General features: G+C 45.8%; 1 protein-coding gene across 1 annotated transcript in view; it reads right to left on the bottom strand.

Annotated features, from left to right (window-relative positions):
• Positions 1–12,511, bottom strand: part of Ed (hemicentin protein echinoid) — a 33,825-nt gene extending 21,314 nt beyond the window's left edge. Inside the window, exon 1 of the mRNA XM_076798880.1 lies at positions 11,618–12,511. Within this exon, the coding sequence (XP_076654995.1) occupies positions 11,618–11,687 (70 nt within the window). The 5' untranslated portion in view covers positions 11,688–12,511. The remainder of the gene's footprint in view (positions 1–11,617) is intronic.
• Positions 12,512–12,735: the final 224 nt, after the last annotated feature.

The raw sequence follows: 12,735 nt of genomic DNA, 5'->3' as shown, positions 1-12,735 counted from the left end.
TAAAAATGTCCTTAAATTAGGATTTCCATTGTCCTTGCACTCTTTAAAAATCGACAGCAAGGTAAAGATATACTTAAATTAGGATTTCCAATGGCCTGTCAATCTTTAAAAATCGAGAGCAATGTAAAAATATCCTTAAATTAGGATTTCCAATGTCCTTGCATTCTTTAAAAATCGAAAGATGTCAAAATATCCTGAAATTATGATTTCCAATATCCTGTCATTGCTTAAAAATCAAGAGCAATGTAAAAATATTCTTCAATTAGTCTTTTCATTAAAAAAAAATCGAAAGCAAGGTAAAAATATCCTTAAATCAGAATCTCCAATGTCCTTTGATTCCTCAAAAACCAAGCGCAATGTAAAAACATCCTTAAATCCTGCCCAATGCCCTTTAATTTTTGTGGCTTTCATGTTTACGCCATAAATGCATAAAGCCAAGTTATTTTAATATTTAATCTCGCCGCAAGTGCCGCCATCAACAGACCAAAAAGGAGAACTGGAACTGCGAGCAACGCGTATACAGAGGGTAATCAAATTACTCGAGCTAGACAGTGAAGAATACATGTATGCTTAATTTCATCGCCCACTGCGATCAAACGGCGTCCATATAAAATCTGAATAAATTCAATTTCGTTAAGACCGTAACGAAACCAAAATAAATTCGACCATCTCGCTGCTGTGTCTTTGGCTGCGTGTAGTCACTTTCGGCGCTGTGTGCGTGCGGTTAGGGGCGAAAAGAAAAATCTGAATATTCATTCGGACGTCGCCGGTAGAGGTTTCGGAATATCGCAACGGTTTCGCAAAACGGCTTTTGCACGGTATAGGTGGAAGAAGAGGCCGGAAAGCGGGCTTCTCGTCTCTGGCCGAGCGTTTAAGGGTCTCTGTATACTTGCCGGGACCGGAGGGTTTTACGTGGGGACTATAGGTCCAAATGCCGTGTTACCGATTATCTGTCGTAAAACGGGCGCCGCCGTCCCGGCGTTAGAGCGATCCCACCGGCCGCCGTTGCCCGTCGGCCGAGCAAGCGGCTGATCATTACCAGATGGCCTTTCGAGACCGCGTTGACAGTTCCCTGCTGTGCGTGGCACAAAAAAAAAAAAGGTTTCTCGGGGCTCTACAGCTCCTTAGGTAAACTATCGGTATCCCTCCTCTACAACATTATGGAAATAGGAACCGTACCTGCCTCTTCGTGAAACAGCATCACACATCCTTATATATTAACCTAAATTGTACATATATTGTAAAAACGAGAATAGTTGTTTTTTTTTAAGGAAGTATCCACGTTAGGAAGGGGATCATGCCTTGTGAATTCGATCATTTTTGGGGGACTATGTCTCGAATTTTGATGACATTGAAATATGTTGTGGTCCAAGTGAAAGTGGAAGAAATCCTCAGGACTCAATCACATGATAATTTGTAGAATAAGAAGAATTAATTCCACATAAATTGCATCGTTTTGTCTTACGACACGAAAAAATGTACATGGAAAACTTCTGAATTCTTGTCCATAATGACTTAAAGATGATTAGATGCAAGGTTCCCGGGCAGGAATGCGATGGCGTATCTATATCTTGTCCAATGAGACGAGACAGTAGACGTAAACATAAGCGCTCGAGTGCGACAGAGTTGAAGTTACCCTTGCAAGACAATTAGCAAAGGACGCACGCTGGGTGCTTCATTGCCTCGGTCTCGTTGGTCAGAGCATAGGTACGAATGCGCGGCCGATTGGATCAGAGTGCAAGGGACAGGCCTCGTTTCACACGTACTTTCGGCTATAGTCGAGATATTGGCTACAGCGGTCACATATACTATGTAGCGTGTGACGTCGAAGCCAAGCTACTGGGTCTGCGGGCGCGGCGGAGATGAGCATAGGCAGATCTAACGATAGACTCCCCAAAAATGGTGGCACTGAAAGAATGGCGACATTAAAATGGTTTTTTTTGGGTTGCGTCGTAAGACCTTACGTACGACGCGACAAGCACGCGACCAAGGCCAGGTATGAAAATCCCTGTCGACGACCTACCGACCATGGACGTCATAAATCAAAAATCCTTCCGATTGTACCCAGCACTTTCGTAATTTTTAAGCCAGCCGAATGCAGCACATGCGGAACCTTGTACACCGTTAGCGTACTAAGATTTACAACCGTGGATGCTTGCGAACCAAATGTTATACGTATATTTCCACTTTTCCAATTTTCCACTATTTCCACCAGCTTTCGAACACACCTTGCAAACCAATGAATTCTAATCATTTTAAACTTGTTCTCCGGAGTTTTGACTTATATAATCACTTATAAGATATAAGATATAATTTAACTATGCTAAAATTGATTTGTGAAGCTGATTGTCATCGTTCCATCGTTAAATTAGATTATAGTTTGAACCATTACTTCTTAACATTACAACTCAGATGAACAATATTCTTTTCTCTACTTCGAACATGGATTGTGAGGCGGATGCTGTGGTGGCACCGGCGGCCGATGCCACGCGGCCTCTGCCAGTTGGCGGCCGCCGGTGCCGGCGACCCGTGTCGGGCGGCCGAAAACGGATGCCCAACGGCTTGCCCAGCTCTCAGCGGATGCATAGGCATCCCCGGGGTGTAGAGGGGAGTAAACTGTTCGAGAGTTAGGTAGCGAACCCCCGCTGTGTGCGGGTCTTAGCTTTTGTTGCGAGCATCTCGAGCGCCTTCTCAGGTTGCCAGCGACGGTCCCGGCTAATATGAAGCAGGAAAACGCGGTAGTATTCATACTAACGCCGGCTCCGGCAAGTATACAGAGACCCTAACGCGTCGTTCTGCGAGGAGACACCTGTGGCAGGGGCCTACGTCACGAGAGAGATGGAGAGAGAGAGAGCAAGAGAGAGCAAGAGAGACCTAACTCCGTGGCGTGGCTTCGTGCGGCTTGACTGTGGCGTGGCGTCGTTCGATATTTCCCCGAACGAGAGGCCGAGAGAGCGAGGCCAGGCGAATTCTCCGGCATTCCCTGCGAATTTACGACGCGTCCCGCTTCTGTTTCACCCTTCCGCGTTAATAGACAACCCCTAGAGCGCGGCCATTAACGGTGAGCTATGGTCCTCGCCGGATTCCGAAACACCAATGACCCCGCCGCGAGATAGATCCCTGGACCCTGGCTCTCCTATTCAAGGCTGCAAGGTTTGCACCCCTCCGCGCCCATCTAGGGGGCTGAACACGCGTGTACCACCCCTGATTCGACTAACGACCGGCTCAGAAGTCAGCCACGCCGATGGACAACCCAAAATCGAGATATACCAGGCCTGCCTCCAAATCCCCGGTGTAATTGATAATCGATTACGCTTTTGTCCATCAAGGTCATGCGAAAACTTTATGTGTTGCAAATGGTTTCCCGATTCAGAACTGAATAGAAAAGTATTTGCAGTGGTTATCGACTCGATGAAATATATCGGAAGAGCTGCTCCGCGTGCGAAGCCCTAATTTTCAGGACCATTTTCACCCCTACGATACTAACATTCGGCCTCGAGTGTAGTGTATACTAAACAGCTTTTTGTGGACCACTTCCACAGCATCCGCACAGATAAATTTTCTAAACAAGGATTTTACAGTCAGAAAAGTTCAAAGAAGTTTTCCCCACAGCTTCCAGCATATCAGAAAACTCGTGACTTCCACCCCCAACTTCGGGAACCATTTTCGCCCCTACAATACTAACGTTCAGCCTCGAGTGTAGTGTATACTAAACAGCTTTTTGTGGACCACTTCCACAGCATCCGCACAGATAAATTTTCTAAACAAATATTTTACATTCAGAAAAGTTTGAAGAAGTTCCCCCCCCCCCCCCCCGGCTTCCAGCATATCAGAAAACTCGTGACTTCAACCCCCAACTTTGAGAACCATTTTTACCCCTACAGCACTAACATTCAGCCTCGAGTAAACTGTATACTAAACATCTTTTTATGGACCAGCTCACCCTGAAATTTCCCCAAAATCGATTGTGCACTCTCTATTTTATTAACGTCAAGCTGAACCCGGTCTCCGAAGCAAGTTCCCGGTATCAGCCTTACCCGCACAGCGGATTTTACGCATTTATGGCATACACGATGTTCCAGAATTCATCGTCGGTGCGTTGTTGAAAGTTTAAGGAAGCTTGATGGAGAACTTGTTTTACATCGGGGTGGCAACCCCCTCCCACCGACGCGAGCATGTGTGGCAGAAAATTCGCGTTCAATTTCCAATTAGAACGTAAAAATCTACGGGAGACAAAAAGGGAGCAGCTTTCCGATGCGAAATTACGCGGATGACTTTCGAGATTGGTTTTCCAGTGAATAATCGAAGAAATCTAATAAACCTGCGCGCAATTATCCGGGGAACAAGTCGCGAAAATTCGAAAACGGTGAGCGCTCCCATAATTTTCCCGGAATATAGTTACCAATCGTTTTCGGGCTCTCGCCGGTTTTAATCGGCGTGTCACGATGCGATTGCGTGATTGGATGCACTCGGGCAGCGATAAAGGGAGAGAGGGAGAGAGAGAGAGAGAGGGAGGGAAAATGTGGCATTATTTTTCGAATATCTCGATAACTGTTAACTCCGCCGCGCCTAATGTACCGTGACGATTTTTCCGTTTTTATCCGCGGCTCGAGCTCGATAGCACGATTTTCCCCGATTTTCCGGGATCGAGTGCCGCCGCCCGGTGAAGCCGTGAAACGCAAAAACGAAAATTGTAGGCCGAATCAACCGGGGGTGACACGCTGTAAGAAATCGACTGCTATCGCGGAAAAGAGAAATTACCAGTTTCCAGTGCGCGCGCTCCGTTCGGTGAAACGAATTTTTCTTCGCGGGCGAAACGATCCACGGAAACGGGTCCTATTGATTTCCGATTGGCGGCCAGACGGCCGATTCGATTTTATTTATACCCTCTGCGAATAACAAGTTTCGGGCTGTTAATAGGAATCTCGCTCGCGATTTCTATTTTGCGCGACGGCCTTTGCTAATTTTGCGAACTTTGACACCTTCTTCCCGTCGCTTATGCTGCTGCACTCGGAGCACGAGAGAGACGACTCGATTTCGACGGAGCCGATGAAGAAAGCGCCAATATTTATCGTTCAACTTTCCAGATAAAAGGGGGGTTCCCAATTAACCCGATTGCCAAATAGGCGATGACGAACGCGGTCGTTAGGAAGTATCGAGGAGCGATTAATTATTTAATTGCGGACTTTTATGTTGAATAAAAACTGGTGCCGCTAATTGCGAGAGTTCCGCGAGCGAGGTAGACGTTTGTTCCTCTTGAATACGATTCCATCTTTCGTTCCGCGGATTAGTTTAATTTACCCGGATTTAGAAGACCGTTGCGAAATAAAAAATGTCCAAAAATTGCTAGCTACAACGCGAGCGTAGAAATTCGTTTGAGTTCTTAATGGTTTTCCAGGGAAATGTTGCGACAGCATTTTTCAACGACTCGAGTGTTTCGAATGACCTTCGCGTTCGATCATTTTTATCGTGAACGCGTAAAACGGGTGTAGGTGCAATTTAAAAATACCGTACCGGCAGCAACCGGTTGAAATGATTCAGAAAAGACGTGAATGTCAAATGTGTGCGGCCGCTCTTTCTCTCTGTGTGTGTGTGCCGTGGAATTTTTATTTCGCGCAAAACCCCGCAGGCTAATGGCAACCAATTTTGCAATCAACAGAGCAGAGTTCCTGCGTTAACCGGCCAACAAAAAGGAAATTTCCTGCGTAGACGTTTCCAGTCGGTAAATAAATTGCGGTACCCAGCGACTCTAATTACACCCGATCAATCAGCGGCATAATTCGCGGCGGTCCGTGCTAAAATCGAGCTCGTCCGGGGGACGTGCAAAATTTCCAACCGTTCCTCCGGCGATCTTCGTCGAAAAAACGCCCACGAGCTAACGTTTTCACGGATCGTTTGCAGAGCCTGTCGCGGTTTCGCTAAAAAAACCACAGCGAAAGAAGCACGCCGTTCGCGAGCCTCGGTCAAGTCTTCGAAGCGAGATTATGTCCAGGTGAAGGAATCTTCGAGGCGACCCGTTTCTATCCCAGGTACACCTTGAACTCATCCATCTTGGCACCCGCCGAGAAAGGTCGTCGAGACCGCCTAACTCCGTGATCGTGTATGTATATATATATATACAGGGGAAAACCGGTCCCATTTCCATGGTGTACAGCTGTTGCCACGGATATCTCCCTAAAATGGCGAAACGCGACGGCAGAGAGAACCTAGTCGCCGCGGCAGCACAGCCCGGTTACGATACACCAACGGCGGATACTTGGCCGATCGACGCAAGATCGTGAACGGTTAGCATTGGCCAAGGGAAAGGAGGCCTTCGGGCTCCGCCGCGGCCTGGAACGGGTTTGTTAAAAGGACGACGATGCACGAGAGAGGCCGGCCAAACCGCGACAACCAGACGCCAACTAGAAACTACCAGGAACGTCGTCGACACCGTTTTGTTGCGCCGAGGAATTGTTGGGATCGAGCGGAGCCTCGGCATCGAATCTTCCACGTACCTATCCTCGAAAGATACACTCGGTTTATTACTTAACCCCGCAAACTCGTTTGTTAATCGCTTGGTCATTGTGATTTTGTGAAAAGCGGAGAACAACTGGAAACTGTCTGGAATTGATGGGATGAAGCAGTACTAGGAACTACTAGGCACTAGTAGTACTACTGAGCACTACTAAGCACTACTAGGCACTAGTAGTACTACTGAGCACTACTAAGCACTACTAGGCACTACTAGGTACTACTAGCAGCGTCGTCGACACTGTTTTGTAGCTATCTGATCGGAATTGTTCGGATCAAGTAACACTGGGAACTACTAAGAACTACTAAGAATTGCTAAAAGATGACAGGCACTACTGAGCACAACTAGGTACTACTAAGCACAACTAGGAACGTCGTCGACACTGTTTTGTAGCTTTCTGATCGGAATTGTTCGGCTCAAGTAATACTAGGAACTACTACTAAGAACTACTAAGAATTGCTAAAAGATGACAGGCACTACTGAGCACAACTAGGTACTACTAATCACAACTAGGAGCGTCGTCGACACTGTTTTGTAGCTTTCTGATCGGAATTGTTCGGATCAAGTAACACTGGGAACTACTAAGAACTAGTAAGAATTTCTTATAACTGATAGGCACTACTGAGCACAACTAGGTACTACTAATCACTACTAGGAGCGTGGTTGACACTGTTTTGTAGTTTTCTGATCGAAATTTCCGGGATGAAGTAACACTAGGAACTACTAAGAGCTACTAAGAACTACTAAGAACTACTAAGAACTACTAAGAACTACTAGGCACTGCTAGGCACTACCAGGAACTATTAAGAACATTGCCGACACCGCTATGCAGCTTTTCGATCGGAATTGTTGGGACAAAGTAATACTAGGAACTACTAAAAACTGCTACGCACTACCAGGAACTACTAGAAACTACGTCATCGCCGTTTTGTAACTTTTCGTTCAGAATTATTGGGCCGAAGCGTCGTTTCAGCATCGAATCTTACACGTATCGATCCTCTAAGATTGTAAACATTTATTCTTTAATACCATGACGCTATTTAACGGATGCCCTAGTTGGTAGTAACCTGTTGTGAGAACTAGATGACGACTAGAAACTATTAGAAACTTTGTCGGCACCGTTTTGTAACACTTCGGTCGGAATTGTTGGGATCAAGTAATACTATGAACTACTATGCGCTACTATAAACTGCTATGTTCTACTATGAACTACTATGTGCTACTATGTGCTACTATGAACAACTATGCGCTACTATGAACTATTAAGAACTACTGCGAACTATTAAGAACTACTGTGAACTACTAAGAACTACTGTGAACTACTAAGAACTACTAAGAACTACTAGGAACGTGGTTGACGCCGTACAGTGCAGCTCTTCGTTTAAAATTGTTAGGCTGAAGCGTCGTTCGCTTCGTCTAATCAAATGTTGGTCTTGATGTAAATGAAAATTTATATTTCAGACTGTTTGGATAATTGTCTTTTCAAAATGTCAATTAAGGCCACGAATATAATTAAACTCTTTTCATTCGACTACGAAAATAGTATTCCTTGTGAAGAACAGGACAAATGGAATGGCGAACACGACAGGTTAGTTAACCAGGGTTAATGAGGCTAGCACTTCTATCTGCTGTGTAGTTTGTCCTCGAAGTCGAATTAAGGGCGCCATTTTACGCTTCGAATGGACCCCCATCTTTTCGATAGATATTCCTCGTGTGAACCTTATTGTTAATGAACTTTGTTCGGAGGTACTTTCGAGAGCTTTGTGCTCTCATAGAATCTACAAATTAATAGAATATACCAGAGGACATTCCTATCAACAGTGATTAATGACACCGATGTTCCTCTAAAATTTGAAATAAATTGTTGCTACACTGTCTAAAGGTAAAATAATATTCCTTATGGTTTATGAGATTATAATCTCCCTTTTTTATAGTATTCTTGTGACCTTTAAATCTGATAGATTCTATTTCGCTCGGTCTATCGCAAAACGCGTATAAATGTAATTTTGCAATCGGAGGGTCTGGGAGATTATGCGACGACCATACCAGAAATAGTAGATAGCGACGAATCGATACACTAAACTTGTTTGCTTTTCGCATTATCTCGTGCAAGATAGTTAAAGCACACCGAAACGTCGCGTCAAAGCGTGATTATGCGGGTGACAGGATCAGTCGACGTGTCAACAGGTTCAACAGGTTAAACGAATCAGGGTAGCCTCAATAAATGCACCCTTTTCTTCTGTTCTTCGCGTCGACTATAGTTGTCAGCAGGCCGGGAGGGGGCACTCTAAAGTTAACACGTTTGACCATCAACTACCGGCGACTATGCAGTTCCCTGCATCAATGTTAATCCAGTTAAATTATACACAAAATTTTCACAGAGCCAGTTGTTCCGATACCGAGTAATTTCTCGATATATGTCGCAAACACTTGGGTGATAAAAGTCGCAGTACTATCCCCACTACCGCGGGGTGTAACCCGCGAGGGATCTCGAAGATCGACAGGCTTCGCGTGGAGGAAACAATAGTAGTGTCTCCTGGACGATATATGTCGCTGGCAGGACCCGTCTTGTTGACATATATCGAGCAAACACTGTGTACCGTTTTCCTGTTCGGATGTATAATTTTCGTTCTAGACAGAGAGTTTACGTCAAAATGAATCATCGTTGGTTACGGCGAACATTTTTCGTTCGACCGAGAAGGTAGACACAATGCTGCCGTTGCTGCAGCTGCACGGAACACGTTAATGCCGCATTTGATCAAAACACGGTGAATGAATTACTATTGTTCCGAAGTTATATAGCAGAAATTGTGGGAAGCGTAGCCCCGGGCTAGTCAATCGGTAAGGACTCATCTAAATATGAAACTCAGCCTCGCGTCCTCCATATCCTCTCGACTCTACTAACAGATTTTCGCTCTCCTCGTTAAACCAAGATAAACAATTTCCAGTCGACAGAGAATTTCGGTGATCCGTCGAAAATCCTTCCGAAGAAAATGCTTCAAAGATTCAATCATTCGCGCTCCAAAAATTTTGCACAATCCTAATAATTCCCCGCCGGAGGATTTTCAGATTACACTGGCTCAACGCTAAACCTACCACATATTTTATTGTACAATTATTGAAACTATAAAAATTCATTTAGGGAAATAAATTTCCCGATCCAAGCACTTATTATATTGAAAATTGCGGACAATCTCAATAAAACGGTGGCCATTTTTGTAATACAATATTTACCAGATATTTTTAACGCCTGGTTAAATTAACGAACAAACTCTTCGGGAGAAAATTGTGCCTTTTAAATCGAACGTTTCATGTGTAAAACAATCTGATTAAGGTGAGGAACTCAATTACTGTAGGGGCACCAATTACCGTGTCTATATTAATTATAATTGCTAAGCTTATTTTTAAAGCATAATACTTTACTAAGCTTACTTTTAAAGCATAATGAATATTAAAAAAAAAGAAGATATATAGCACATATATAACAACTGGTTTTAATGAAAAAAATTTAATATCTCTTCTCTAACATTCATTACGCTTCAAAAATAAGTATAATTAATACAGGCACATTACCCCCACAGTAACCGAGTCCCTTAGCTTCCGGACTTCAGTACAGACTCGCTATTTTAGACAAAAGTTTGTTCAGAGCAAAAACAGACGTTTCCAGTTATAACAATAAATGGTTCCACGGCAAAACAACTGAAATTATCGCGATTTTAATCGCACCGACCAGCAGCGTAGAATATACACGGTGTAACAAACTACCTTGGAGGTAAGTTTGTTGCTTTATTTTTGTTTTCGTCTTTCCAAAAACCCCCTCAAAAACGAAACGAACTTTCCGTTCGAGGAAACAGAAAGGAGTCCTGAATTCGACTGAAACCGGTTATCCTACCGCGTTATAAATCTCGCGAACCGCTACGGCAGTATCAATATTCATTAACGAGTTGGCTAAATGTGGTTCCTACGAAACTTAAAATTCCGAATCAACTCATGCGAGGCGCTCTCGACGATGGCAGCCATTTGTGCCAGCTAGGCCCAAGCCTACGCGAATCCCTATTCATTCTCGCTGGATTTTTCGCACCTGCTTCTCGCGGATTGATAAATCCCTCTAACTCTTATCGATCTTTCCATCGAATCTGGTAATTACGTGCGGCCACACTAGAAAATTCGAGCGTTGGCTCCAAATTAAACTGAAACGGCTGTAATCTTCGATCAAGATGGACCCCAGTCCCATTCAAGAAATCGACACAAAGATGAATCCAAGATGGATCAACGTGGTCACAATGGAGCCGTTGAAATTCTAAATTCTATGGCTAAATCCATCGAGACTGTATAAATTTAGATCATTCTAGCGTGGTCTGTATTCCTGGACAACAACAGAGGCCTCTGGAGCTTCGCTTTTCCTACGTTCGGCGTCAAGAATAGTTTCTCCTATCCGATATATGTCAGAATCGTGTTGCCATTTATAGAGAACTCACTGTACCGACAGCTAATTAATCCTAGCTACCAGGAAATATATAGAGTGACCAACAACTAAATCTAGCCAGAAGGAAAAATCCAAAATGGACCCCAAATCTCATCCAAGAGTCGCACACCGAGGCGCCATTAAAAACTACTACATCCACGTTACCAAATTTATTTTTACTCAACAATCCGCTGCGAATCGAAGCGTCGCTCGGGCGATGAAAACGGTGTGAATAAATTGTACGTTACAAAGAAAAATCTTTCAAGATCGTTCTAATTCCAAAAACTCCGAATCCGAACCTACTCGACAGCAGGTATAATTTCGCAGATCGTCCGCCGAAGCCGAGCACGAACATAATCCGGCCGCTGGAAGACCGGAATTCCTCCGCGACCATTGTAACCCTGCGTGAAACCGGACGCAAGCGTGATCCTCCAGTGTCGACGCAAAGATCAAGGCCGTTGGATCGGAGGCGACCGGGTACGTCTGAATTATGCTACGTCTCCGTGAGCGAAGACAAAAGGCAATGGTAGTCGAGGGAATCTCGCATTCGCGGAATCCGAGACCGGCGCGCAAGGCGAGCGAAAGACGCCGGGGTCGCATAAACGCGAGTATAGCAGCCACACCGTTTTCTGGATACGTACCGGGGCTGAGTATCAGCACGAGAACGGCGGCGACGATCGCCGTGTCGACGATCACGCGAATCCTATCCATGGTGGATCGGCAGAGGTCTGTGCGATCTTCGGTAATGCTACTTTCACCGATCGTCGTGAATCGACGGCTCCGCGGTTGATCGATCCTGTCGATCGCTACTGCCTGGATCCTCCTCTCGTTGCCATCGTTCGCTCGATCTCCTGTGACTACGACGACACTGTCACTCGCGACCGGTTGTTTCTTGCTTATCGACGAACCAGACGAGCCGGGGCTGATCGATTTCTCGGATCGGATCGGCCGCGGGCTGGATTACCGGGAATTTTCGGCACTGAACGCGACACCGGTCGCTGGTTCACGGTCCACCCGGTAGATCGAGTGTACCATGTCTCACTGACCGTGCACCGTAGAAACGACGTGAGAGGCTGCCGATTTTCACCGTGGTAACCGACTCTCCAGGTGAAAACCGGATTGTCCCGCGGGCGGAAGCTTCGCGCGCGGTTTCGAAACGCCACGTTGCAGCCGTCCTTTGTTCGGCGCGCGGCTGTTACGCGCGCAACACGCGCCCCTCTCGAATCCCTCTCGGCGCACCTTTTTCGTCTCGTTCACACTTTATTTTCTTTTCTTTTCTTTTCTCCTTTGTTTTTCTCTTTTCGACGAATCCACCGTTATCCGTTGGAAAATCCTGCGGCACGCAGACTACGATTTTTTTTTTTTCTACCGGGCAGAGTTTCGGCCAGAGTAGTATGCCGCAACCGGACGGAGCGTATGCACTTTTGTCGAACACGCAGCAGCTGGCCTCCAGGTCCGACAAAAAAAAGTCGCGAGCAACACACCGACACAAACGCACTCGACGAGGGTCGCGCGACGACTGAGCTTGGGGTCGCGTAGCTCGCTCCTACCCCCCACCGTTTCGCTCCCGCCCCTCTCCTGCCTACTCCCCTCGCCGTTACCCCCACCCCGAGCGAGAGCGCGCCAGAGGATTGTGTGTACAGGGTGTCCGGAATGTAGGGTATCGGACCTCGGGTATTTAACGCGAGCCGCGAGCTCTGTTTACGGTCGCGGTCGGGCACGCAATGGCGAAACTGCGACATGGAAATAAAGGTCGCGT

The sequence above is a fragment of the Halictus rubicundus genome, chromosome 13 (genome assembly GCF_050948215.1).
Source record: "Halictus rubicundus isolate RS-2024b chromosome 13, iyHalRubi1_principal, whole genome shotgun sequence".
Classification (NCBI taxonomy): Eukaryota; Metazoa; Arthropoda; class Insecta; order Hymenoptera; family Halictidae; genus Halictus; species Halictus rubicundus.
Note: the sequence above shows the minus strand (reverse complement) of the source record. Positions and strands in the feature narration are given on the sequence as shown.